This window comes from Mercenaria mercenaria, chromosome 2 (genome assembly GCF_021730395.1).
Source record: "Mercenaria mercenaria strain notata chromosome 2, MADL_Memer_1, whole genome shotgun sequence".
Lineage (NCBI taxonomy): Eukaryota > Metazoa > Mollusca > Bivalvia > Venerida > Veneridae > Mercenaria > Mercenaria mercenaria.
This window is the reverse complement of record NC_069362.1, coordinates 43,736,790-43,761,947: the sequence shown is the minus strand read 5'-3', so window position 1 is coordinate 43,761,947 and position 25,158 is coordinate 43,736,790. Positions and strand designations below refer to the sequence as shown.

Below are 25,158 nucleotides of genomic sequence, written 5' to 3'. Positions count from 1 at the left end.
GCTAATAACTACATTGAAAGCAGCGTGCCTAAATATAGATGGCTTATAAAATTACCGAGACCAACTCGAGGACTTTTTGCAGTCCATGGCCATTTTCCGTTATATGTTTGGTATATGGATCACTTACTGTGACATGGAGACTGGCAGAAGTGTAGGGCACTTAGGTGTATGATAGTTAACTCGGTACATTATTTGCCTATGGTTGGTAGGTGACTTGATCTCTCAACAGTTTAAATACCCTGTAGACTAGGACAGGTTGCCATTGGAAAACATGTTTTGTAAACCTTTGTTTCATGTTGCTTTGCACTGGACATGTTATGAAAAATGAAAATGTTGATTATTTTAGATATTTTACTTCTCAATCCAATAGAAGATGCTGAACTACGTCAAAAGATTGTTAACTTTAGTCGTCAAGGCAATATTGTGTCAAGGTATACAGCCTTCGTTGCCATAGATACAGAGGGGAAGAAAGTGAGCGGTGAATTAAGTCAAAGGTCATGTCCAGTTCCCATGGTTTCAACGGAATATAAGGATGGCATGTATGATGCAAGGTTAATGAAACAAGGTATTGTTTTTTCTTCAGAATTTACTTAACAACCTATCCCATAAAAAGTTTCAAAGTTGTCAGGCTCCTCATTCACAAAACATTTTCAGACTCGGCTGAGTTTGATAATAAAACTTTATATGCTATTCATATCTAAATAGCATGTTTAAAACTAAATTTGAAGTTAACATACAAGTATTTCCAAGTGACTGTTCAGTATTGATGGTTAGGCCCAGTTGGAATTTAACCATGCAGTTTTAGTAATATTGATGTCAAAATTTCAAACTCAGTCTCAGCTAAGAAAAATGTTTTGTGACAAATGTCTGTAAATTCATTGTATCATTTTTTGAACAATAAAACATATCATTTTTTTTGTTTGTTTCAGTCAGGCTAGGTGAAGATTCCTGAAATACTGTTGAAATATTAGTATTGAAAGTGTTTTGAAATTAGAAATTTAATCCTATAATATTTCAGTTTAAAAGTTAATTCCAGATTAAAATCTAAATGGAATAAGGTATACTTGTTTGATGTTTGGTTTTTCTTGGTTCATGACGTAAGTCTGTTATAAAATAATTTTCCATGTTACATAGGGGTGACAGACCCAAGCCAGTATTCAACAGCCATAAGGAAAACTTGTGTACAACATATGGTAAGGGCCTTCCAATTTTTTACATATTTTTGCAGTATTTGTCAATACTCACACTGAAATGCACAGATTGCAAGCTGTTTTCTTGAGAATAACTTCCATTTAAACAAGAGGGCCATGAAGGCCCTGTATCACTCACCTGACCTATTGACCTAAAGATCATCAAGATTAACATTCTGACCAAGTTTCATTAAGATATTGACATAAATGTGGCCTTTAAAATGTTTACAAGCTTTTCCTTTGATTTGACCTGGTGACCTAGATTTTGACCCCACATGACTCAGATTCGAACATGACCTAAAGATCAACAAGATTAACATTCTGACTAAGATTCATGAAGATATAGTCATCAATGTGGCCTCTAGAGTGTTAACAAGCTTTTCCTTTGATTTGACCTAGTGACCTAGTTTTTGACCCCATCTGACCCAGATTTGATTGTTACCTATAGATCATCAAGATTAACATTCTGACTAAGTTTCATTAAGATATGGTTATAAATGTGGCCTCTACAGTGTAAACTAGCTTTTCCTTTGATTTGACCTGGTGACATAGTTTTAGAACCAAGATGACCCAATATCGAACTAGTCCAAGATTTTATTGAGAGTAACATTTTGAACAAGTTTCATTAAGATTGTGTCAAAATTGTGACCTCTGGCTGGGAGGGAGACATGTTTTTGTGACAAAAATACCTTCTAGTTTTGCTTGCTTGCATTCTTTGCTTCCAAAGGATCTTCATATACTAATAGATTTTATCAAAAGATACATTTTTCACCTGGAAGAATTTCAAAGTTTCTCAGGGAGGATACTGAATACTCAGCCCTACCTGTGCTCCAGTAATCAAGCATGTAGGATGCACTTGTCAGACTGATTTACTAAAGTTTTTTTCTGAAATGGCTTTGTTCTCTTGAATAATCCCAAGACAGAACTATTTATCTCAAACCTTACCTGTACTCCCAGTTTGGCGTCCGGGAAATGAAATATGTAAGTGAAAAACAGTACTTTTGAGAAAACTGAACAAAACTCTATATTTTGTTTCAAGGATTTCAAACCGGATCTATTTATATCCATACTAAAATTCTTAGCATTTAAACAGGAACCTACCGATAGTGATATACTTACTGAGTTGACAATGTTTAAGTAATTGTTTACATGTCTGTTTTACAGTCATCAATAATAAAAGGTCAGGTTTGTTACTTACTTCCTATTTACTATTTAATTGTTGTATCCAAACATCACATCATATGCAATCTTAAAAGGTAGTACATGGCAGTAACAACCTTTTTCCCTTCAGTAAATATTTCTAAAATCTACCAAAATCTGGATTGTAAGTAAATGTTATTTTGGCTCATTAGATGGTTTTATCAATTCCCCACCACAATGGTTTTATTAATTCCCCACCACAAATGGTGGGGGTATAAGAATGGTCTCATCCATCCTCTTCTCCTCCACGTCTGTAACCTTTTGTGTCCTACTACCCTGTTGACTGTCAAATGATCACTTCATCACATGACTAAAGTCAAGGTCAACAGGGTCAAAGTTTGAGCTTCCATTTGTGTCGTCTATATCCTAAAATCTTTGAAGATTCATGAACTGGGGTCAAATGATCCATCAGACAATTGCAGAACCAAGTACCATCCTGTCAAGTTCATAACTTCTATCAGACCATGCTGAGATCATAGAACACTTAGGTCAATGTCACAGCTAAGTGGCAAATTACTTAGCTATCTAGTGAGCCTTAATTAGCATTTTTTGTCCGCTCTATATTCTCACAAGATACTCTTTGCAAGTGATTTTCATGAATTTATGAATGAGGGTCAATAACTTAGAATTATTTGCTGTCATCATCATAGATAAAATTTGTCAAGAATCTTCCTACATGGTCACCAGATGCAAAAGTCAACGGATTTTCATGAAACTTCATCAAGACATTGTGCAGAATTCATGAGACAGCCACGTCAGTTTAAGGTCAATGTCACAGCTAAAGATCAAAGCTTTACCCTTTCACTATCCGTAACAGTGGCGTGGTAATTAGCTTTTTTTCAGACTGCCTTGTTTTCAGAAGATGACCTTTTCAGTGCAGTTTCAGAAAATTTATAGGTCATATAAGGTCATAATTAACAGTTAAGAACTTTTATTTTTAGGACATTGAATTATTCATGCCAATAGGATGTAAGAAGAATGTTAAGTCCTTGCTCTACTTTTCTTACAACAGAAATTGACAAAAAGACACTGTCAGTTACTTGATGATGATGAAGACTGGTGTGTGAAAGATGGCAGCAGGTCAGGGTTTGGTAGAAAAACGGGGAAGAACAAAGGAATTTCATGCTTTAATATCAAGCTGCCGAAGTTCAGTAAATTATTTTCAAAGAAGAGAAAAAGCAAAGAGCCTGTATCTTGTAAAAAATCTGGTGAGTGAAGAAATTTGCTTTGTTAAACTACTTTGAGTATTTTACACATTTGCACTAGCTTCTTAAGAAAGTTTCAAATATTTCTTTCCATTCCATAGCAATAACAACATGTTTTCATTGATATTTATTTATGATTTTATTTGTTTCATTATTCATTGTCATATGTACATCTTTAAATTCTTTGGACATTAAGTTTTGCGGTTAAGGCCAGAACCATGTGTATTTGTAAATGAGTTGAATTTTACTTGTTTGCTGGGGTTTGGTTTTATATATTTACTCAGCCATGAAAATAATTCCCATATAGATATAAGTAATTTCATATTTTACAATAAAAATGTTGATAGTATTAAATTCAGTGACAGTTTCGAGGAAGTAAAAGAAAAACACCAAAAGAAAAGAACCATAGGACATCTTTAAAATTAAAATTTAATGGATATTTAGGCCTTTTTCATTTAAAATAATATCTTACCTTCTTTTTCCATTGAAATAATTTAACAGTATTAGTAGAGGTAAAACTATGTCTGTGGTCTTTTCTGTATTGGATGATTCCTTGATTGCTCTTAAATCATGAGACCATACAATTCATATGCAGAGGGAACTTTTTATGCTCCCGAATGGACGTATTATTTATGAAGTCGGTGTCCGTCTGTCCGTTAGCAATTTCATGTCCACTCTGTAACTTTTGAACCCCTTGAAGGATTTCACAGAGACTTGACACAGATGTTCACGACATCGAGACAATGTGAGAGAGCATGACTTGGATGCCTTGCTTCAAGGTCAAGGTCAAACTTATGGGTCAAAGGTCATATGACTTTGTTTTGTGTCTGCAATGTTACTCTTTAAATGCTTGAAGGGTTTTAAAAAAAACTTGGCACAGGTGTTCACCACCTAGAGGCATGTTCGGATGGCATGATTTAAGATCTAAGTCAGACATAGGGGTCAAAGGTCATACATACCGTACCTTCTTTTTGTTTGTTGATGGAGTTTTAAAAAAGTTTCAATATGTGTTAGTTAGCATAAATGTAACATGATTGCAATTTGATTTTTGAAGAATGATTGCCAAACACAATTGTAGTTGCAGAACAAATGGGAGCTGTGGGTAGTTCAGATAGTGCCCAAGCATGCAGTAGTACTTCAGGTGTAACAGACGTACCAGAGGACAAGACAGAGACTAGTAAACTGCCATCAGGTATAAAGCTGTGGATGTGTGCTACCTTTTTGTTTGTTCTATTAAGTATGCCTTGAACAATTTAGCCCTTTAATTAGTCATTGAAAAATTTTACAACTAGTCTGATATGTAAGTAGACTGTTTGAAAAGTAAAAAGCAATTTGCTGTGATGGGCATATATTGAGACAGATTGGCAATTTGGCTTTGAAGTATTTTCAAATGAGTGTATAACACCTGTTAAAGACATAAGAAAATAACTTTTAACAGTCTTTTAAGACTGATATTTTCTAATCCTTAGTGAACAAATTTGTCCAAAGCAACAATCTCTGTTAAAAAAACCCATAGAAATCTTCCCAACAGTGTACTCCAAAATATCAATATACAGTTGTGCCTGCCTTGATGACCATCTCAATTAAGGAGTCACTTGTCTTAAACAGCCAGTCAGCTAACTTCCTAAATGGTTTTTGGGGTCTTTTTTCAGCCCTTAAGTTGTCACCACATCTTGCTGCTTAACCTTTGTGCAGCTAAGTTTCTAAAATGGACTAACATTCAGTTTAGGCAGCACCACTTATTATTCAAAGGGGTGTTCACTGAAAATTTACTGATTGAATAGCAAACAGTGCAGACCATGATCAGCCTGCACAGATGTGCATGCTGATCTTGGTCTACACTTGTCGTGAAGGAAAAATCAGTTGCTGCCAGCAGGCTAATGATTAATATAGGTTTGACAGTCACTGTAGATATTTGAATGGCTCTTTTCTGTGTCGTTTTGTTTATTCTGTAACAGCACAACTGAAAACCAGTGTTTCTGTGACAGATATGAAACGACCAAGGTTTATTTCTGTTTCTATTCTATAGATGATGCTATGCTGTCTGTAATTGCACTACAACAGTTACACGGACGATGGGAGCTTTCTGATACACTCCTTACATTACTGGAAGTAACTATGGAAGACTTTGGACAACTGAATTTTTCAGATGTAAGTGTTCACATAATTTCATTTATACTCCCATTGATACACACAGTTTTTAGCACCACTATTCAGAGAATCAGAAGTTATTCTACTTGTCCCGGCATCGGCACTGGCGTGCCCTTTCTTGGTTAAAGTTTTTGGCAACCTTTGTTTTTCTATCATATCTTTGTTACTGTTGCTTGTATCTTACTGTAACTTCACATAAACATTGTCTAGCATACAAACAAAATATGTAATACTTAGGTAAGTTTTAAGGTTAAAGTTTTTCGGCAACCTTTGTTTTTCTGTCATATCTTCGTAACTATTGCTTATATCTTACATTGTGCAGGGGCATGTCCTATTATACCTAAGGTCAAGGTCACCAGGGTGTTATACTTAGGTTATTTTTAAGGTTAAAGTTTTTCGGCAACCTTTGTTTTTCTGTCATATCGTTGTTACTATAGCTGATATCTTACTGTTAGTTCACATAAACATTGTCCAGCATACAAACATAGTACATGTATGTGCAGGGGCTGGCCCCATTATACCCAAGGTCAAGGTCATGAAGGTGTTATACTTAGGTTATTTTTGGTTAAATTTTTTTGGCAACCTTTGTTTTTCTGTCATTTCTTTGTTACTATTGCTTATATTTTACTGTAACTCCACATAAACATTGTCCAGCATACAAACAAAGTATTTGCAGGGGCAGGGCCTATTATATCGAAGGTCAAGGTCACCAAGGTGTTATACTTGGAATTATTTTCATATTAATTTTTCGAAAACTTCATTTATAGACATATCTTTAGTACTTTAAAAGATAATGACTTGAAATAAAAAACATTTCTTTATAATCATCATGTGCATGTGTGGTACAATTCCCATAACTCTGATTGTATTTTGACAGAATTATGCCCCTTTTATACTTAAAGTTTTTTGGCAATCTTTGTACTATATAAGATAATGGCTTGAAACTCAAAGTATATCTTCACATCATCATCAGTACCCCTTACTTAACCTTTAACGCCTCTGAGTAGTAGGGTCCTGTTATATTCTTGGTGTATCTTCTTTTCAAAGTAGAGGTCTCATATTGAGACATAATTTCATTTTACTGTCAAATTGCGACAAATGTTCTACATGATGTTTTGACATAAGAAAGTTTAAATGAGCTATTCTTCTTGCACCTCTGATGGAGAAGTTGTCATTTACTTGTGGAAAACAAGTCAGTAATGGCACATAATCCTGTCTCTTACATGGTCAACATGGTGCAGTTTGACAAGGGAACTTTCTCAAAAGAACTAAGATTTTTTGTCAATCATTGTAAAAAAATCTAATGTTGTTCATACTTTTTCTATTTCTTTTTCCAGGATCCATATGTTGTATGTACAGTGATTGTACTATGTTGGTTAAGAAAACAGTTTTCACACAGACAAGAGGAGTGGCAGATGATAGAAACTAAAGCCCTAGCCTGGCTGGCATCACATAATCTCTCTCCATCAGAAGAAGATATCATTCAGCAGACAACCAAGTCTCTTTGGCGCGATTAGCTTAATACATTTTTGTGAAAAATATGAAGAATATAAAGATTTTGAATATTACAATATTTTGATGGTTTCCAGAACTAGTTGTATAGTATATCTTTGGATGGATTGTTTTCAAGCTTGATTAAAGTAATAAATGAAAGGAAACTTCCTAGGTATAATGACAAAGTTTGGCATTTATATTTGCACTTGCAGATAAGAAAAAACTTCTATGTGCTCTGATTGGACAGTGTAGTAAAATGTTGATATACTTAAAGTCATTTTTATGCTTGGGAGATTAACTTTTGTGGATTTTATAGTTGTATCAACCAAAGAAATGAAAACTCAGCAAAGCAGTAAACTCCAGATTTGTCTTATTTTCTTACGGGTTTTGAAAATTAAAATTTTATACATTTTTTAGTTCACCTGAGCACTTCAGTGCTCAAGGTGAGCTTTCGTGATCGCCCTGTGTCCATCGTCCGTCCGTCTGTCCGTCATCAACAATTTGACTATTAACACTCTAGAGGTCACAATTTAGGCCCAATCTTAAAGAAACCTGGTCAGAATGTTACCCTCAAATAAGTCTTGGACAAGCTTGATATTGGGTCATCTGTGGTCAAAAACTAGGTCACAAGGTCAAATCGAAGGAAAAGCTGTTAACACTATAGAGGCCACAGTTCTGACTGTATCTTCATGAAACTTAATCAGAATGTTAATCTTGATGATCTTCGGGTTCAGTTTGAATCTGGGCCATGTAAGATCAAAAACTAGGTCACCAGGTCAAATCAAAGGAAAAGCTAGTTAACACACTAGAGGTCACATTTATGACCTTATCTTAATGAAGCTTGGTCAGAATGTTAATCTTGATGATCTTTAGGTGAAGTTTAAATCTGGGTCAGGTGGGTCAAAAACTAGGTCACTTGGTCAAATCAAAGGAAAAGCTTGTTAACACCCTAGAGGCCACATTTATGATTTTATTTTGATGAATCTGAGTCAGAATGTTAATCTTGATGATTTATGGGTCAAGTCCGAATCTGGGTCATGTGGGGTCAAAAACAAGGTCACTGGGTCAAATCAAAGGAAATGTTAGTAAGCACTTTAAGAGGCCACATTTATGACTGTGTCTTCATGAAACTTGGTCAGAATGTGAACTTTGATAATCTTTAGGTCAAGTTTGACTCTCAAGGTGAGCTTTTTTGATCGCCCTGTGTCTGTCGTCCGTCGTTGTCCGTCTGTCTGTCAGTTGTCAACAATTTGACTGTTAACACTCTAGAGGTCACAATTATGGCCTAATCTTAATGAAATATGGTCAGAATATTACTCTCATAAAAATCTTGGACGAGTTTGATATCGGGTCATCTGGGGTCAAAAACTAGGTCACCAGGTCAAATCAAAGGAAAAGCTTGTTAACACTCTAGAGGTCACAATTTTGGCCCAATCTTAATGAAACTTGGTCAGAATGTTACCCTTAATAAAATCTTGGGTGAGTTTGATATTGGGTCATCTGGGATCAAAAACTAGGTCACTGGGACAAATCAAAGAAAAAGCTTGTTAACACTCTAGAGGTCACAATTTTGGCCCAATCTAAATGAAACTTGGTCAGAATGTTACCTTTAATAAAATCTTGGACGAGTTAGATATTGGTTATCTGGGGTTAAAAAGTAAGTCACCAGGTCAAATCAAAGGAAAAGCTTGTTAAAACTCTAGAGGTCACAATTTTGGCCCAATCTTAATGAAACTTGGTCAAAATGTTACCCTTAATAAAATTTTGGATGAGTACAATATTGGGTCATCTGGGGTCAAAAACTAGGTCACCAGGTTAAATCAAAGGAAAAGCCTTTTAACTCTGTAGAGGCCACATTTATGACTGTATCTTCATGAAACTTGGTCTGAATGTTACTCATGATGATCTCAAAGTCCAGTATGAATCTGGGTCATGTAGGGTCAAAAACTAGGTCACCAGGTCAAATCAAAGGTAAAGCTAGTTAACACTCTAGAGGCCACATTTATGACATATCTTAATGAATTTTGGTCAGAATGTCAGTCTTGATGATCTATACGTCATGTTCAAATCTTGGTCAGGTGGGGTCAAAAACTAGGTCACTGGGTCAAATCAAAGGAAAAACTTGTTAACATGCTAGAGACCACGTTTATGACTGTATCTTCATGAATCTTAGTCAGAATGTTAATCTTGATGATCTTTATGTCAAGTTCGAATCTGAGTCATATGGGATCAAAAACTAGGTCACAAGGTGAAATCAAAGGAAAAATTTTAATTAACGCTGAAAAGGTCACATTTATGACCATTTCTTAATGAAACTATCTTGATGATCTTCAGGTCAATAGGTCAGGTGAGCGATACAGGGCCTTCATGGCCCTTTTGTTTGTTTTTGTTGTGTTTAGAGTTGCACTGACAAAATTTAGTTCATATGGCAACTTTTCTATATTTTTTTTTGATAGTGGAGGAAGACCTCAGGTGCACCTTCGGGCATTGTTTCAGGCATGGGGCAGGCATCTGGGTAACAACCTCCGACCTTCTATAAGCCAGCTGGATGGCTTTCTCAAAGAATTTTGAACCCACATAGGTGGGGGACAAACCACAGAGCCCTTGTTTAAGATGGTGTTCCAGTAAAGTGCAATAAAATCATTTTAGATATTTATACAATAAAAAATTATATATGTTTTGTTTTAACAGATTTACATTGTTTTGTTTTTAGCCTGTATTATGAAAACATAAAAAGTTGTATGATTGAGAAATCTAAAACTTTTGAAAGTTTAAAAATAAATAAAAAATTGTGACATTGAATAGGAGTGTTGTTGTTTCCTGGATCAGTGTTATTCGCTAAGGTAAATTCTTAAAGAAGATTTTAACTACTTTCTAACAGCTTATTTCATGCTGTTAAAAAAGCAAGATATAACATCATTATTTAACAGTGGCAAAATTTCCCCTGACTGTTTCTCCTAACTATAACGCTGTAATTGCTTCTAGCATTGATGCTACTATTCTTCAAACCTTGAATTGCTCATAACCTTGGTGCTGCAATTGCTACCCACCTTGATGCTACTGCCACTTACTTATTGATTCCTGATAGCCATATTAGGTTAAGCAAATCCATAGCTCAGTCAAACATATTGTAAGATCAATACTCGTCCAAAGCTCAAACTTTTAGGACCAGTACCAAGCTCATACTTGGTAAGACCTGTACCATTCCCAAGCTAAAACTTGGCCCGCGTTTTAACTTTGTAGGATCTGTATAAATTCCAAGCCCAGTCTTTGTAGGACTTGCACCAGTCCCAAGCTCAAACTTATTAGGACCTGTACCAATTCCAAGCTTACTTGGTAGGACCTTTACCAAATTCAAAGTCAATTAAGCTTTGTAGAACCTGTACCAGTCTCAAGCTCAGTCTTGATAGGACTTGTACCAAATTCCATGCTCAAATTTGGTAGGACATGTACCATTCCCAAGCTCATGAGCAGTCTTGATGGCACCTTATCTAATCTCGGGCTAAAATTTAGTAGGACCAGTACCAATTTCAAGCTTGTACTTGGTAGGACCTGTACCAAATTCAAACTCAAGCTCAGTCTTGAAAGGACTTTTACCAATTCTAAGCTCAAATTTGGTAGGACATGTACTATTCCCAAGCTCAGTCTTGCTGGGACCTTTACTAATCTCGGGCTCAATTTTAGTACGACCTGTACCAATTTCAAGCTCAAATTTGGTAGGACCTGTGCAAGGCTCAAGCTCAGTCTTGGTAGGACCCATACAACTTCCAAGTTTGATCTTTGTAGGAGCTCAAACATGGTAGGACAAGGCCGTCGCGAACGATCCGGCTGGGCCCGGACCACTTTTTTGACAGAGCATAATATCGTCCAGTTTTAAATTAGATTTCATTAAATTTCATCTGCTGCTTTGTTTAAAAGTGCCAAAATATTGCCGTGTTAATGTTATCATCCGCAACGAGCGGTATCTGTCATGTGAAATCAACTTCGGCACACTTCGTGCCTGATCCGGTATGCTTTAATTAAAGGACGATTTCTTTCCTACACTTTAATAATTGTATAAATAAAAGAAAAACATGCCGCATGTTTAAAAAATTAAATTAATATTAAAACAAACAATACGAACTTTTAGTAACATCGAACTTATGGTAAATTGATACAACTGTAGAAGGATAAAATTAATTAAAATTGAATAGAAAAGGGCCTATTTGGAAATTATTAAAATATATATATATACACGGTACCCCATAAATTAATGTTTATTTTTTCCAGATCTTATGAATATTTTTTTAATATTGTTGGTCCTTTTTGTCTTTAATTAAATGGACCCCACCTTAGTTAATATAGACTTTCTAGGAAGCGGGATGAAAACTATGACTTTTTTAAATATAGCATGGGATATTTTCCGCAAATAATAAGAAAAACGGTACCCCTAAAGGCTAAAATGTAGATAAATGATTCATTTTTTGTTATGTGTGTTATGTTTTGAAGTTAATTATGGTCTGTCTGGTCCTTTTTTGCATTTTAGTGAGCACAGAGAGCATTTCTTCAAATATTTCGTTTTTTTTTTTTTTTTTTTTGTGGGGGGGGGGGGGGGGGGGGGGGGGGGGGGGTGCGGTTAGACCCGCTATTACGGAAAATGCTAACATCTGGTTTGCATGGGGTTTTCCATTTAAATTTCCGTAACGCACTTTCCGTCAGAAAAGCACAACAACAGTGAATAGAAGTTTTCAGCCTTTCGTGGTTCGCGAATAGATCGAATAAGGAGATGTACCCATTCCAAACTCAAACTTGGTTGGATTTATACCAATGCCGGGCCCTGTAGCAATCCCAAGCTCAGTCTTTGTAGTATGTATCAACACTAAGCAGAGTGACTGATTGAGTGTTTGCCTCATTCCATATTGAGTATCATCGCAATGTATCCATCCCAATCCAAAGTTCAAGCTGGGTAGGATCTGTACTAATCCCTTGTTCAACCTCTGTAGAATCAAACCAATCTTAAGCTCAACTAAGTAGGAACTGAAATAATCTCAAGTTCACACTTTTTATGATTGGCACCAATTAATGGACAACACTAACTGATATGATAAATATCAATTCCGAACTAAACCTTGTATTGTCAGTACCAAACTATATCAAAGCTTAATAGGGCTTTACCATCATCAGTTCAGTGGTAGAACCAATCACTCTCTGCTTAGAACTAAAAACTGCCGACTCAGCTATCTTGGAGTAACAATCGCAAAAGACCTATGACCTTATATCTGATTTGTTATTAATATGAACAATTTTTATTATGTCTATATTTTTTACATAACCTGAACTATAAAAGAAAAGTAAAAATAAAGTTATGACATATATCTGATTTGTTATCAATATGAATATATTTTCAGTATTTAATAAAATTTACAACCCTTTAATCATATTTTAATATGGGGGGAAACTGTCACCCTTACATAACATTGTGGGGGGAATTGTCAGGGAGTGAACTGTCTTGGGGGGGGGGGGGGGGGGAATTGTCTTGAGGGGGAATTGTCTTGTGGGGGAATAGTCTGACAACCCTAAATATTACCCATATGAAAAAATTATCTCAATATTTCCCTAGAATCGCGTCAAATTAGTTGGACTAGAAAAACAGTGTGTTAGTTTACAATAATTATGCAAAGTTAAAACAGTTACGTAACATTATGAAGTGTGCTAAAAGAAGGATAAAAACAAGGGGGGACTGAGCTCTAGTATGTGACCGTGGCCAGTCTGTCAGGAAAGACATTTAGACTGGGGCTTGACTGAATATAATATTATATGGGAAGAGCATTAGAGTATCTGATAGTTCTGGGGAAGAAAGAATTTGAGTGATACTGGGTGCGTGATTGGGGTATGAGAAAGTTTAGGTTTCTTGTTTGTATCAGGTGGTTGTGGTCAACAAAGACAAGATTATACTGAATTTTATATAAAAAGATAAGAAAGTTTTGAATTCTACGATGTTCTAGAGACTTCCACTGGAGTTCTTGCATTACCAACTTTTAGTAACATCGATCTATTGGAAAATCGATAATTTTGCCTATATAAACAAAGAAGGAAAAAAATACTTAAATAGAAAAGTTCTATTTGGAAATAAAAAATTCGATACCCCACAAATTAAAGTTTAATTTATTCCGGATATTATGAATATTTTTTTTTTAAAAAAAAATATTTTAATATTTGGTTGGTCCTTTTTGGCTTTAAATAGACCCACCTTAGTTCATATAGACTCTGTAGGAAACGGGTAAAAAGAAGCTGACTTTTTCAAATATAACAGATAAAATGAGATATTTTCCGCAAAAAAATCAAAAATTCGATACCCCTAAAAATGTAGAAAAATTATTCAGTTTTCGTTATGTGTAATTTGTTTTAAATTTTATAATGGTTTGTTTGGTCCTTTTTGCATTTTAGTGTGTACAGTGAGCATTTCTTAAAATATTCCGGCTTTTTCCGCCGTCATCCGTAAGTACTCGGAAGCTGTTACGGAAAATATTGTCGTCTGCTAGTCTGACTTTGTCGGTACAAATTGTTATAGGTCAAAGCCTATAAATTGTAGGCAACTTCACATTGACAAAAAAAAAAAAAAAAAAGAAATTGTAATTACACAATTTAAAACAAATTGATTGTTGAACTCAGTAACGCCGAAACCTAGATCCGCTGTTGTTTAAAATAACGCTAGGGAGGATTTAGTGTTCAATTCGCATTAAATATACAAATGCTTTTAATTTTCATCGCAAAATATACTTAAAGCAACTAATTCTCATGTCTTTCCGTAAAATATAGTCTGTCAGTAATTGAGTTTCAAAGCATTCTTAGGAAATATAACGACGATTAATTTATTAATTTCCAGTTACCTTTATTATTTTTTGCCGAAGGATCTGGAGACATTTTTATTGCCGCGGCGGTCCGGGTCCGATCTCCGACGCGGTCCTCATTTTTTCTTCATATAGGACTTTTTTAATAAGTTTTTTTTTTTTAAATAATCATTTTCTATTATTCATAATATGACCAAACGTTAATTTGAAAGATAGCCATGATGTACAGATAATTCTGCTTCTTTCCGAACCTCCTTTATATATATTATTCTGTATTCTTAAATTAATGCATGTTTTGGTACATTCTTTAATCATTCGTTTTAAAAAAAATGCGATATCTATTATTTGATTTAATTGTAACAAATAACTTAAAATTACCCATTGACTTTTATTGTGTATTACAATATTGCCTAAGGGTAAACAATATCCGGTCAGTGTTGTTTCAAGGCGGGTCATAAAAGATATGTTACCCCACTTACTATAAGTGATAGGTATTTTTATGGTTTTATGGTTTTTACGTTGTAATATATGTCTTTCACTTTCTTCTGTCTTTATATAGTATTTTCCCTTTCTTTCATGAAATTTGTTTTTACGATTTTTACCCTTATTTCATGAATCGTATGACAGTAGAAAGAATCAGTACACATTTAGAATTCACATCGTTAATTAACAGAGTTGATCCGTAAATAGTTACTGAGTAAAGATCCTGGCCCAAAGTTCACGAAAAATATTAAGTTATTACTTAGTTAAGTCTGCTATTCTAAAATTGAGATATTGATGAAGTTATTTAATGTTGTAGTAGTATTTGTCAGCAGTACCTATTCAAGTCACGCAAATATGATATTTCTATTTAGACACGATATAAGAAACTTAATCCTTACCATGCTAACTTGTCTATCTTTCAATTTGGACAGTGCTATTAATTATGAAAAGGGTGCATACCAAAAACCCTACTGGCTGAATGGCAGACAGTGCAGATTATGATCAGTCTGCACGGATGTGCAGGCTGATTATGATCTACACTGATTACAAAGGAAGAACCAGTCGTGTCCAGCATGGTAATGGTTAAGTATTTCCTTTTAAAAGTATAAGTCTTATTTCTATACTTCTTTTTCTTTACAGCAACCGGCCTCCAGATCGTTCGCGAACAAAAATACTTTTAGATATCTTGAAAAAAAAAGCTATGTTTTTTATGAAGGCTTCAAAACTTTTAAATTACTGACAAACTTTATGTTATGGTAATACATGAGAATTTGCTGATTTTACTACCTTTTACGATGAAAATCGAAAAACGTTAGTGGTTTAGAATTTTGAAAATATTTTAGAATCAAAAGCTCACATTCTAATGTTCATAATATGTGAAAGAAAGCGCGTATAGAGGATGTATATACTTTAGATAACATTTTCATATTCTTGAATATTTATTTTATTTACAGACAGTTTCTGGTGCGTAAATATTTCTTTTCTGTACATAGATATACGTTAGCATGATGTTTCATGTATTAAAAAGAAAGTAAATCTATGTGTTCGATGTATAAAATGTAACGATTTCTAAATATTTTAGATAGCCTAACATATTCATAAATATTACTTTATTTGACAATTAATAAAGTATTATATAAATTTTCGACTTGTTCCGATTTTCACTTTAATAATTATCAAAACTTCATTCAATTCAAATTTATCGCATAGTGCGGCAATTTTCCTTTGATCTTTGCAGCATGTTATACATAGTAACACACATTATTACTACAAAACTGTGCTGATATCTTACAAAACTGTTGCGATATATATCAACACGGAAATCTCTATGGAGTTTCATAAGAAAAAAAGTGTTCCGATATATATCAGCACAGTAAAACTGTTCCGATATATATCGGAACACTTTTTCTCTAGTGAGGTCCAATCAAGGGAGTATAATTTTTTCCTTTCAAAGAAAAGATGATTTTAGCTCCAATTTACAGTTCACAGAGAAAGAATTGTCACAAACACCTACATTTATAAAGTAAAAGAATAAATAAACTAGAATATTTCAAAAACTTGATAGTTATTGCCAAATAGCATTTGTACGATATCTAGGCCGTTTCTATTTATAGCTGGCACTCTTATCAGCAGTCTGTGACGTCAGGAGATTCGGACAAACATTTCGGAATCGCACTGAGTAAACTGTAATGTACATGTAAACAAAGCTCAAGATTAAATATTTCTGGAGATAAATTAATGGATAAATCATGGTAACAACTAAACACTGTTGTTATGGAGATTGTAAAAGTGACTCGAGGACTTTGAATAATGATGGAATTTTTTTCATTGGTTTTGGAAATGGATTTCCAAAGCCCAAAACAGATCGTGAAAAGTGCATGCGTTGGGTGCAAAACTGTGGACGGAAATATTTTACCATCGCCAATGTTAACAAGGATACTTATATATGTTCACTGCATTTCGTCGGCGAGAAAGGTCCGACGGAAGAAAATCCAGACCCGATCAAATGTGGAACAGAGGTAAAACCGTGTTTCATTTACAGACTATTACTGAGTATTGAGTCAGTATTATGTAAATGACCGTCTGCCGAACATATGAAAACGCGTTGATTTTAATAATGAAATAATACAATCTTATTTGATAATGTACTTAGAATGTGTATGCACCAATACTGAATCGAATACACAGTAATGAAACAATGAAATAATAATAATCAATGGATGCCACTAAAAGTTTGAGAAGGTGGGTGGGTGGGGTGTTGTAGACTACCTTGTTAAAAATCAAGTTTTGAAATTCTTACTAGTATAACCAATCAAGACAAGACTCTAGCCGTAGACCAGGGCGTACGCGGCATATTTCACTCAGATTCTGTTGTGCATGATTTTAACTGAACTCCACTTTTATATGTACAGGTTACCAGAAAGAGAAAAAGACCTGCTGAACGCCTGCCATACAAGACACCAAAACAGCAGCGTACAGAAAGAAATGAAGCAGCCCAAGCAATGATGAGTTACCAATGACTGATACTATCAGTCCTGTCGTGAGTGAAAATGCACATGAGGGCTTTGAGACTGTTGCAAATAATGCTCCAAAAACGTTGTTCACAAGTACAGGAGTTAATTGTAAACCAGATGTACAGGAAAGGAAAGTCAGACAGAAAAAACTGTGTCATCAGATATTGTACGGTTAAAATACAGAACAGAATTTTAGAAAACAATCTCAAAGTCTCATCTCAAGATCTGTTCCAGATTCAGAAGCCAAAGAAACAAAATACAGTTGAAGAAAAGGCAAGAGTCACTGAGGCCTTCAGTGTGGACACCTATATGAACGATGACAAAGCGTTTAAGTTTTACACTGGTTTGACATGCATTCAGTTTTTGTGCCTGTGGGACTTCTTGGGAGACAGTACACAGAAAATAAATTTTTGGAATTCCAGTGTAAGCAATCCAGACAAGACTCCTAGCCGTAGACCAGGGCGTAAGCGGCTTATTTCACCACAGAATCAGTTGTTTTATGTTTCTCATGCGAGTTCGGCTTGGATTGTTACACCAAGATTTGGCGTACAGGTTCGAAACAAACACGAGACAAGTTTCCACAATAATAATAACCTGGGTTCAATTACTTTATAAACAGTTTTCGATGTTAAAGGAATTTATGTTTGCTTCCAGAAGGAAAGTCCGAAAACATTTGCCAAGATGTTTTAAGAAATATAAAAATATACGCTGTATAATAGATTGTACTGAAGTTCATGTGCAATCCCCAGGAAATTTTGAAGCCCAGGGAAATCAGTACTCTTCTTATAAGGATACACTTCATATAAGTTTCTTGTTGCAGTTGCACCAAATGGCGCTATACTTTATGTAAGCGATGCGTTTGAAGGCAGTATAAGTGACAAGGAGATTGTAAAACAATCAGATTTTTTAGAATTCTTGAACCAGGTGATGTTATAATGGCAGATCGTGGTTTCTGATAGACGATATGTGAAATGAATGTCAAGTTAAGTTGATTAGACCACCATTTCTTGGTTCTAGGCATCAGTTTACGCCGCAGGAGGAAGCTTTGACAAAAAGACATTGCTAAACATAGAATTCATGTCGAGCGTTCAATTGAAAGAATAAAAAAGTTTAAAATTCTTCAGCGAGTTATACCACAGGCTTTGCAGCCAGTTTTCTCACAACTAGTTTTTGTTATAGCTTGCTTAGTAAATTTTCAAGACCCACTAGTTAAATGACAATTAGGCGTAAAAAAATTGTTTGTTTTCTGGCATCACGACCTACCCTAAATTTTTGGCTCTACCCTAAATGTTTTTATGGCCTTGGAGAATATTTTTTCCAACTTATTAACAAAAAGTTGCAAAACTTCACTTTTTATGCTTTAACATGGTCAGTGATGTTAGAAACCAACTTACTTATTATATAAATGCTCTAAAGGCATAACCCCCTTACTTGTAAAAATTACTTTTTGGACATAAAAATAATTTCTGAAAAGTCTCTTATAAAAAAAAATTCCCCCAAAGATTTCCAACCTACCTATCCTAATTTTTTGAGCATGTTACCGGAAACAAGAATTTTTTTGGCCTTATGATCTGCAGTTTCAACTTTTGTCCCATAAAAACACAGGCAATTCGTTTGAAAAGAGAAAAGTCAATGATCACTCTTAAATTTGTATTTACTTTTCATGTATTTACATATGTTACAATAATGATTTCAGTTAATACTACAATACTAATAAAATCATGTGTAAAGTTAACAATAATAAATATTTGTTTTCACTATATTCATACATTGCTTATAATGTATAACAGATACTGGTTAAACCAGTGTATACAGATTCTGCACTAGTACTGACTTGTTCCCCACAAGTACTTAACAACTTCCACTCTAAAATAAAAATATGTGCATATACACCAAGGATGGTAACAAGTTTTCCAGGCCCCATTTAATCAGTGTAAATGGATTCTGGACCAGTAGTGACTTGTTCTCCACAAGTGCTTAACAAGTTTCACTCTAAAATAACATATATGCACATATACCGAAGAATGATAACAAGTTTTCAAAACCACACTTAACCAGTGTACACAGATTCTGCACCAGTACTGACTTGTTCTCCACAAGTACTTAACAACTTCAACTCTTAAATAAACATATGTGCTTAACAACTTCCACTCTAAAATAAAATAAACATATGCATATATACCGAAGGATGATAACAAGTGTTCCGAGCCGCACTTAACCAGTGTACATAGATTCTGCACCAGTACTGACTGTTCTCCAGAAGTACTTAACAACTTCCACTCAAATAAAATATGTGCGTATACACCGAAGGATGATAACAAGTTTTCCAAACTGCACTAAACCAGTGTATACAGATTCTGTACCAGTACTGACTTGTTCTCCACAAGTACTTAACAACTTACACTCTAAAATAAAAATATGTGCATATACACCAAAGGACGGTAACAGTTTTCCGGGCCCCACTTAATCAGTGTACACGGATTCTGCACCAGTACTGACTTGTTCTCCACAACTACTTAACAACTTCCATCTTAAAATAAACATATGTGCTTAACAACTTCCACTGTAAAATAAAATAAACATATATGCATATATACCGAAGGATGATATCAAGTGTTCCGAGCCGCACTTAACCAGTGTACATAGATTCTGCACCAGTACTGACTTGTTCTCCACAAGTACTTAACAACTTCCACTCTAAAATAAAAATATGTGCATATACACCAAAGGACGGTAACAAGTTTTCCGGGCCCCACTTAATCAGTGTGCACGGATTCTGCACCAGTACTGACTTGTTCTCCACAAGTACTTAACAACTTCCACTCTTAAATAAACATATGTGCTTAACAACTTCCACTGTAAAAAAAATAAACATTATGCATATATACCGAAGGATGATAACAAGTGTCCGAGCCGCACTTAACCAGTGTACATAGATTCTGCACCAGTACTGACTTGTTCTCCACAAGTACTTAACAACTTCCTCACTTGAACAGAACATTCATTGTCAAGTTTATATAATTTTAAGCTGCTAAGCTCACGTGGTGTCCTCATTTCGAATAATTCCGGACAAATGTAAGAGTGGTGAAAATTATTAACTTTTCCTTTATTTCAACCAGAAAGTTTCATCAAACCTAATCCTTTGAATAAAAGTCTCCTTGCTTGACCAAACAACAAAATCACAATACTTTAAGCCTGTTACCCCCATTTGCATCTGAACTTGATAGAAGTACGCATTTTCTTTTTCAATGTTATTTCCCCGTTACAATCTTCTAAACAGAATGTTTTCACCTGTGCTGGCTTAAGCACAGTCTTGAAGTCAGAAATTTTAAGATTTTCCAAAATTTTGGGGCATTTAACTTCTAAAATTCCATATTTGCACTGGGCTTCATCCAGATCTAGAATTAATCCATCTGGACTACATGCAAGTTCAGGATTTGTACCATTTACCCAAAGACCTGTGTTTATTGTTTTCAGACGTTCACTGTTTTTAAGTCTTTGTAACATTTAATAGCCTCTGTCTCATTCTTGACACCATAGCTAAGAGCTGCTGATGTCACTTTTTCTGTACTCCAGAGTTTTCTGTACAGGAAGTTCCCTATGGCAATCCCTGACTGGAGGTGAACTACAGTGTGGCAAGTTGACGCAGTTAGCCTAACTCTTCTTTCGGTAAACCAACGATCGCTCCTTTGATCCTCAACCAAAAGAGTTGGATAACTGTTTTGCGAAGGCACTTTGAGATGTTCTAGAAATATTTCTCTCCACTCTTTGATTACATTTATCTGATCACTAGTCACTTCATAATCCTCATAACTGAATTCTAGAATAGAATTCCACATTGATGAACTAATTCTTTATTTTGCAAGTTCCACAAAAAATTGTCCTTGACATTATCTTTGTCTTTGTTTACTGTTGATGGCCCCCTTGGATCAAAGTCAATTACAGAATTAATTTTACGTTTTTTTGAGCTATATGATAATTCTTGTACACGTTTTGGATTTTTCTGTTTTTGACGACCTCTATTCCATGTACAGGGTAATGAAGTGCAGCTGGTAAGGTCTTTACCCGATAATGACAAGAAATTTTCCAACGCATACAACAGTCCATCACATGACTACAACGTCCCATAGCGGATGCAATGCAAGTGCAAGATGCATCTTTAACAAAGCCAGAATGTACACTTAATGTCACTGTCACATCATATTCCACATTTGTCCGCATGGAAGCCATTACCTTGCTCTTTAAAAAATAGTGCTCAGATTTGACACAGTCCTGCATTTTCTTCACATGTCCGCTCTCAAAAAACTTAACCCCTTTTGCATTGGCTTTGCAGTGTGAAGATCTTCAATATCATCATCACTTTCATCACTTACATCTTTGGCATTCACAAACTGAACTGATTCCACAATGTGGTGGTGAATGTGGCCCTTATTGAAAAGTTTTGGCATTTTCTCCTGACAAGATGGGAACTTTCCCCATCCACAGTATGGTAGCAGAGGAACGAGAAGGCACTCCTGCAAGTTGTAGCTTACTTTCCTTTTTCAGTTCATACCATTTCCCACAATCTACCCCGACATCAATTCCTTGTCTTTGCCAGCACTGATACAACTATGAACTCTGCAAATAGAAACAAAATAGAAATAATTTTTCAAAAAAATACTGGTAAAAATTTATGAGGCAAACTACCTAACGCTTGTCAAAAATCTCTGATTAATTTAATGTAGGCAGTGGCTAGGTAGTTGGCTCTATATATTCATCGTATATGAACATGTAAGTCAAGTTCAGGGTTCTCGAATGCCATATTTGGTCGAGGTAGCCGGCTTAATATATATACATACCATAATGAACATATAAGTTGAGTAAGTGTGTCAAAGTAGCCCATCCATACATACTAGTTAACAGGTACAATGAATATATGGATGGCACTTGTTTGAAATTAACTGAATAAATGATCTAGCATTTACCACAAATGACTACGCATTATTTCAAACAAATCTACAGTACTGTACCCTACTGCAGTACTGTAAATATGTTACTTTCGGTTCAGTTCGCACTACTGTTTCGGTAATATAATATTCCAGACAAATACACATGCATATACACGAGAGTTACGCTTTTTCATGTAATTTTTAATTAACGATCATTAATTTACACTTGCCTGTTCCTTACAATGAACAAGTTCACATTGCATCCACAATACACATCACATTAACAATGTACAGTCTACTAACAGATGTAGTACACGGCATAGAGTTAACACAAAGAAGTTGACTTACCGCTTCAAGATTTCACTCCTATTTCCAGTTTTACGTAGTCCTCGGCATTCCAGCCACCTACTTAATTGTGTATTTGAATGTTTTTCAATAGACTCATAAACAAACTTTGCCCCAGGCACTTCGTTTTCATTTAATTCTATGTATTGAAAAGGTTCACTCGCTGCCATTGTTGATAATTCTGAGATAATGTTTGTCCGAAATCTTGACCACGTGACCTTTTGTACTATAATTAGAATGACCGCATCGCTTTGTGACGTATGCATACCTGGATATCGTACAAGTGCTATTCAGAAATACATGAAATATATGAAATTCTGAGATTTCTCAAATGTTTCTTTTTCTTTGATTTTTTTTACAAACAAAACAACAAGTTTTACAATATGTCTGGCCAATGAAATACAAATATTTAAAACCAATGCAGAAATTTGTTGGGTAGATCTACTTTTATCTGGGGAACACATTTTCTAAAACAGAAGTTTTAGTGTTACAGTCAGCGAGGCGCAGAAAGGGAATCAAAATAGTAAAAATAATAATAAACAAATTTAAATGAAAATAAATTATATATAAATTTTAATGATAAACTATGCGATAAAACAGTTATAATATGTAGTGCTCGTGTGTTACCAGGATATATCAGAGCTAGGGGTACATCTCGTTATTTTTCTCTTCACATATCTGTCTCGGCCTACCGGCCTCGACGATATGTGCAGAGAAAAATACCCTCGATGTACCCCTAGCTCTGATATATCCTGGTAACACACTCTCACACATACTATAACTATTACTTATCGCATAGTGCGGCAATTTTCCTTTGATCTTTGCAGCATGTTATACATAGTAACACACATTATTACTACAAAACTGTGCTGATATCTTACAAAACTGTTGCGATATATATCAACACGGAAATCTCTATGGAGTTTCATAAGAAAAAAGTGTTCCGATTTTATCAGCACAGTAAAACTGTTCCGATATATATCGGAACACTTTTTCTCTATTGAGGCCCTATCATGGGAGTATAATTTTTTCCTTTCAAAGAAAAGATGATTTTAGCTCCAATTTACAGTTCACAGAGAAAGAATTGTCACAAACACCTACATTTATAAAGTAAAAGAATAAATAAACTAGAATATTTCAAAAACTTGATAGTTATTGCCAAATTCAGAAATACATGAAATATATGAAATTCTGAGATTTCTCAAATGTTTCTTTTTCTTTGATTTTTTTTTTACAAACAAAACAACAAGTTTTACAATATGTCTGGCCAATGAAATGCAAAGATTTAAAACCAATGCAGAAATTTGTTGGGTACTTTTATCTGGGGAACACATTTTCTAAAACAGAAGTTTTAGTGTTTCAGTCAGCGAGGCGCAGAAAGGGAATCAAAATAGTAAAAATAATAATAAACAAATTTAAATGAAAATGATATATAAATTTTAATGATAAACTATGCGATAAAACAGTTATAATATGTAGTGCTCGTGTGTTACCAGGATATATCAGAGCTAGGGGTACATCGTTATTTTTCTCTTCACATATCTGTCTCGGCCTACCGGCCTCGACGATATGTGCAGAGAAAAATACCCTCGATGTACCCCTAGCTCTGATATATCCTGGTAACACACTCTCACACATACTATAACTATTACATATCGTTTAGCAAACCGCCCGCCTGTAAATGCAGCAGATAATGACCAAGGATGTTAATTATCGATTTCTCCCCCGTGTTACTACAACAACAACAATTAGTACGGAAATCAACGAATCGGCCCGGTAGCGATGATATTGGATTATTGGTTTTATTGATTTTTATGATAGGTAGATATGTCCCGCTTTATCGGTTTCGAGATGTTACTAAAAGTTGGTAATGAATCATTTTAGTTACGCTATCAGAAAAGCGGTTGTTACAGACATATATAGCAGCAACTCTCTATAGTCCAACTAATTTAACGCGGTCCTAGGAAATATTGAGATATTTTTTTTATATGGGCAATATCCCCACCCGCCCGTCACAAATATAAAACAATCTGAACGTCGAATTGTTTTGACTAACTGTTTTTCCAGACTCGCGTCTACCAGTCATAATCGTGAACGACTGCACGGGAGTATAAGGGGTAAACAGAATTGTTTGTTCCCGGTATCCCGACCTACCCTAAATTTTTGGCCCGACCCTAAGTGTTTTTATGGCCTTGGAGAATATTTTGTTCAACTTTTTAACAAAAAAGTTGCAAAAACTGCACTTTGTATGCTTTAAACATGGTCAGTGATGTTAGAAATCAACTTACTGATGCTCTAAAGGCATAACCCCCTTATTTGTATTCATTTTTTGACACAAAAATAATTTACGGAAAGTCTCACATAATATAAAAAATCCAAAAAAAAAAATCCGACTGGAATGAACAAAGAAGTTTTTTAGGCTTTTTAGGCTGAAACATGTAAATGTAGACCCGGCCCTTTGTAGGATCAGTACCAAACTATCACGCAGTCTTTTTACAATCAATGTCAATGGTAGGATAAGCACCAATCTCCAGCTTAAAAGTGGGCATACTAAGACAAGTTGTCCAGTAATCAGTACAAATTATCTATTAATAGAAATGAGTTGTGACACGCGGATGATGTTGACAAATATTTTTATTCGTCATAACTTCCCGGATTTAATCTTCCGGTACGAAAGTTGTTTACTTCGTTTGGATCAAAATAATAAGTTATGGCAGAGAAACAAGAGGATGAGCGTAACCCACTGGGTTTGAAAACAGAAAATGGAAATCCAGGTACGTATTTCTGCTATAGTTTATTGCTGTCAACAGTTTTAAGGC

The 25,158-nt window shown here is 34.9% G+C and overlaps 3 protein-coding genes across 8 annotated transcripts in view; all 3 read left to right on the top strand.

Moving 5' to 3' along the window:
* LOC123563822 (von Willebrand factor A domain-containing protein 5A-like) overlaps positions 1–10,042 on the top strand; it is a 34,307-nt gene extending 24,265 nt beyond the window's left edge. For 2 of the 4 annotated variants that reach the window (XM_053536428.1, XM_053536427.1), the window contains exons 13-18: positions 347–565; positions 1,135–1,193; positions 3,403–3,598; positions 4,674–4,787; positions 5,625–5,746; positions 7,084–10,042. In XM_053536428.1, the coding sequence (XP_053392403.1) occupies positions 347–565; positions 1,135–1,193; positions 3,403–3,598; positions 4,674–4,787; positions 5,625–5,746; positions 7,084–7,263 (890 nt within the window). In that variant the 3' untranslated portion in view covers positions 7,264–10,042. The remainder of the gene's footprint in view (positions 1–346; positions 566–1,134; positions 1,194–3,402; positions 3,599–4,673; positions 4,788–5,624; positions 5,747–7,083) is intronic. The other 2 variants (XM_053536430.1, XM_053536429.1) reach the window with 2 other exon arrangements.
* Positions 10,043–16,301: 6,259 nt separating this feature from the next.
* Positions 16,302–17,072, top strand: LOC123562151 (uncharacterized). Its single transcript, XM_045354801.2, has 2 exons — positions 16,302–16,571; positions 16,965–17,072. Exons 1-2 carry the CDS (start codon positions 16,302–16,304, stop codon positions 17,070–17,072), a joined length of 378 nt encoding a protein of 125 aa, XP_045210736.2.
* A 7,884-nt stretch (positions 17,073–24,956) lies between these two features.
* Positions 24,957–25,158, top strand: part of LOC123563814 (von Willebrand factor A domain-containing protein 5A-like) — a 61,527-nt gene continuing 61,325 nt past the window's right edge. For all 3 annotated transcript variants that reach the window (XM_045356853.2, XM_045356852.2, XM_053536431.1), the window contains exon 1: positions 24,957–25,113. In XM_045356853.2, coding sequence (XP_045212788.2) covers positions 25,050–25,113 — 64 coding nt within the window. In that variant the 5' untranslated portion in view covers positions 24,957–25,049. The remainder of the gene's footprint in view (positions 25,114–25,158) is intronic.

What these genes read in the sequence shown, in the direction of transcription:
- LOC123562151 (XM_045354801.2), top strand. Translation starts at nt 16,302, where the DNA reads ATGGTAACAACTAAACACTGTTGTTATGGAGATTGTAAAAGTGACTCG. An exon ending in CGATCAAATGTGGAACAGAG is followed by an intron (nt 16,572 to 16,964) that starts GTAAAACCGTGT and finishes TTATATGTACAG; the next exon opens with GTTACCAGAAAGAGAAAAAG.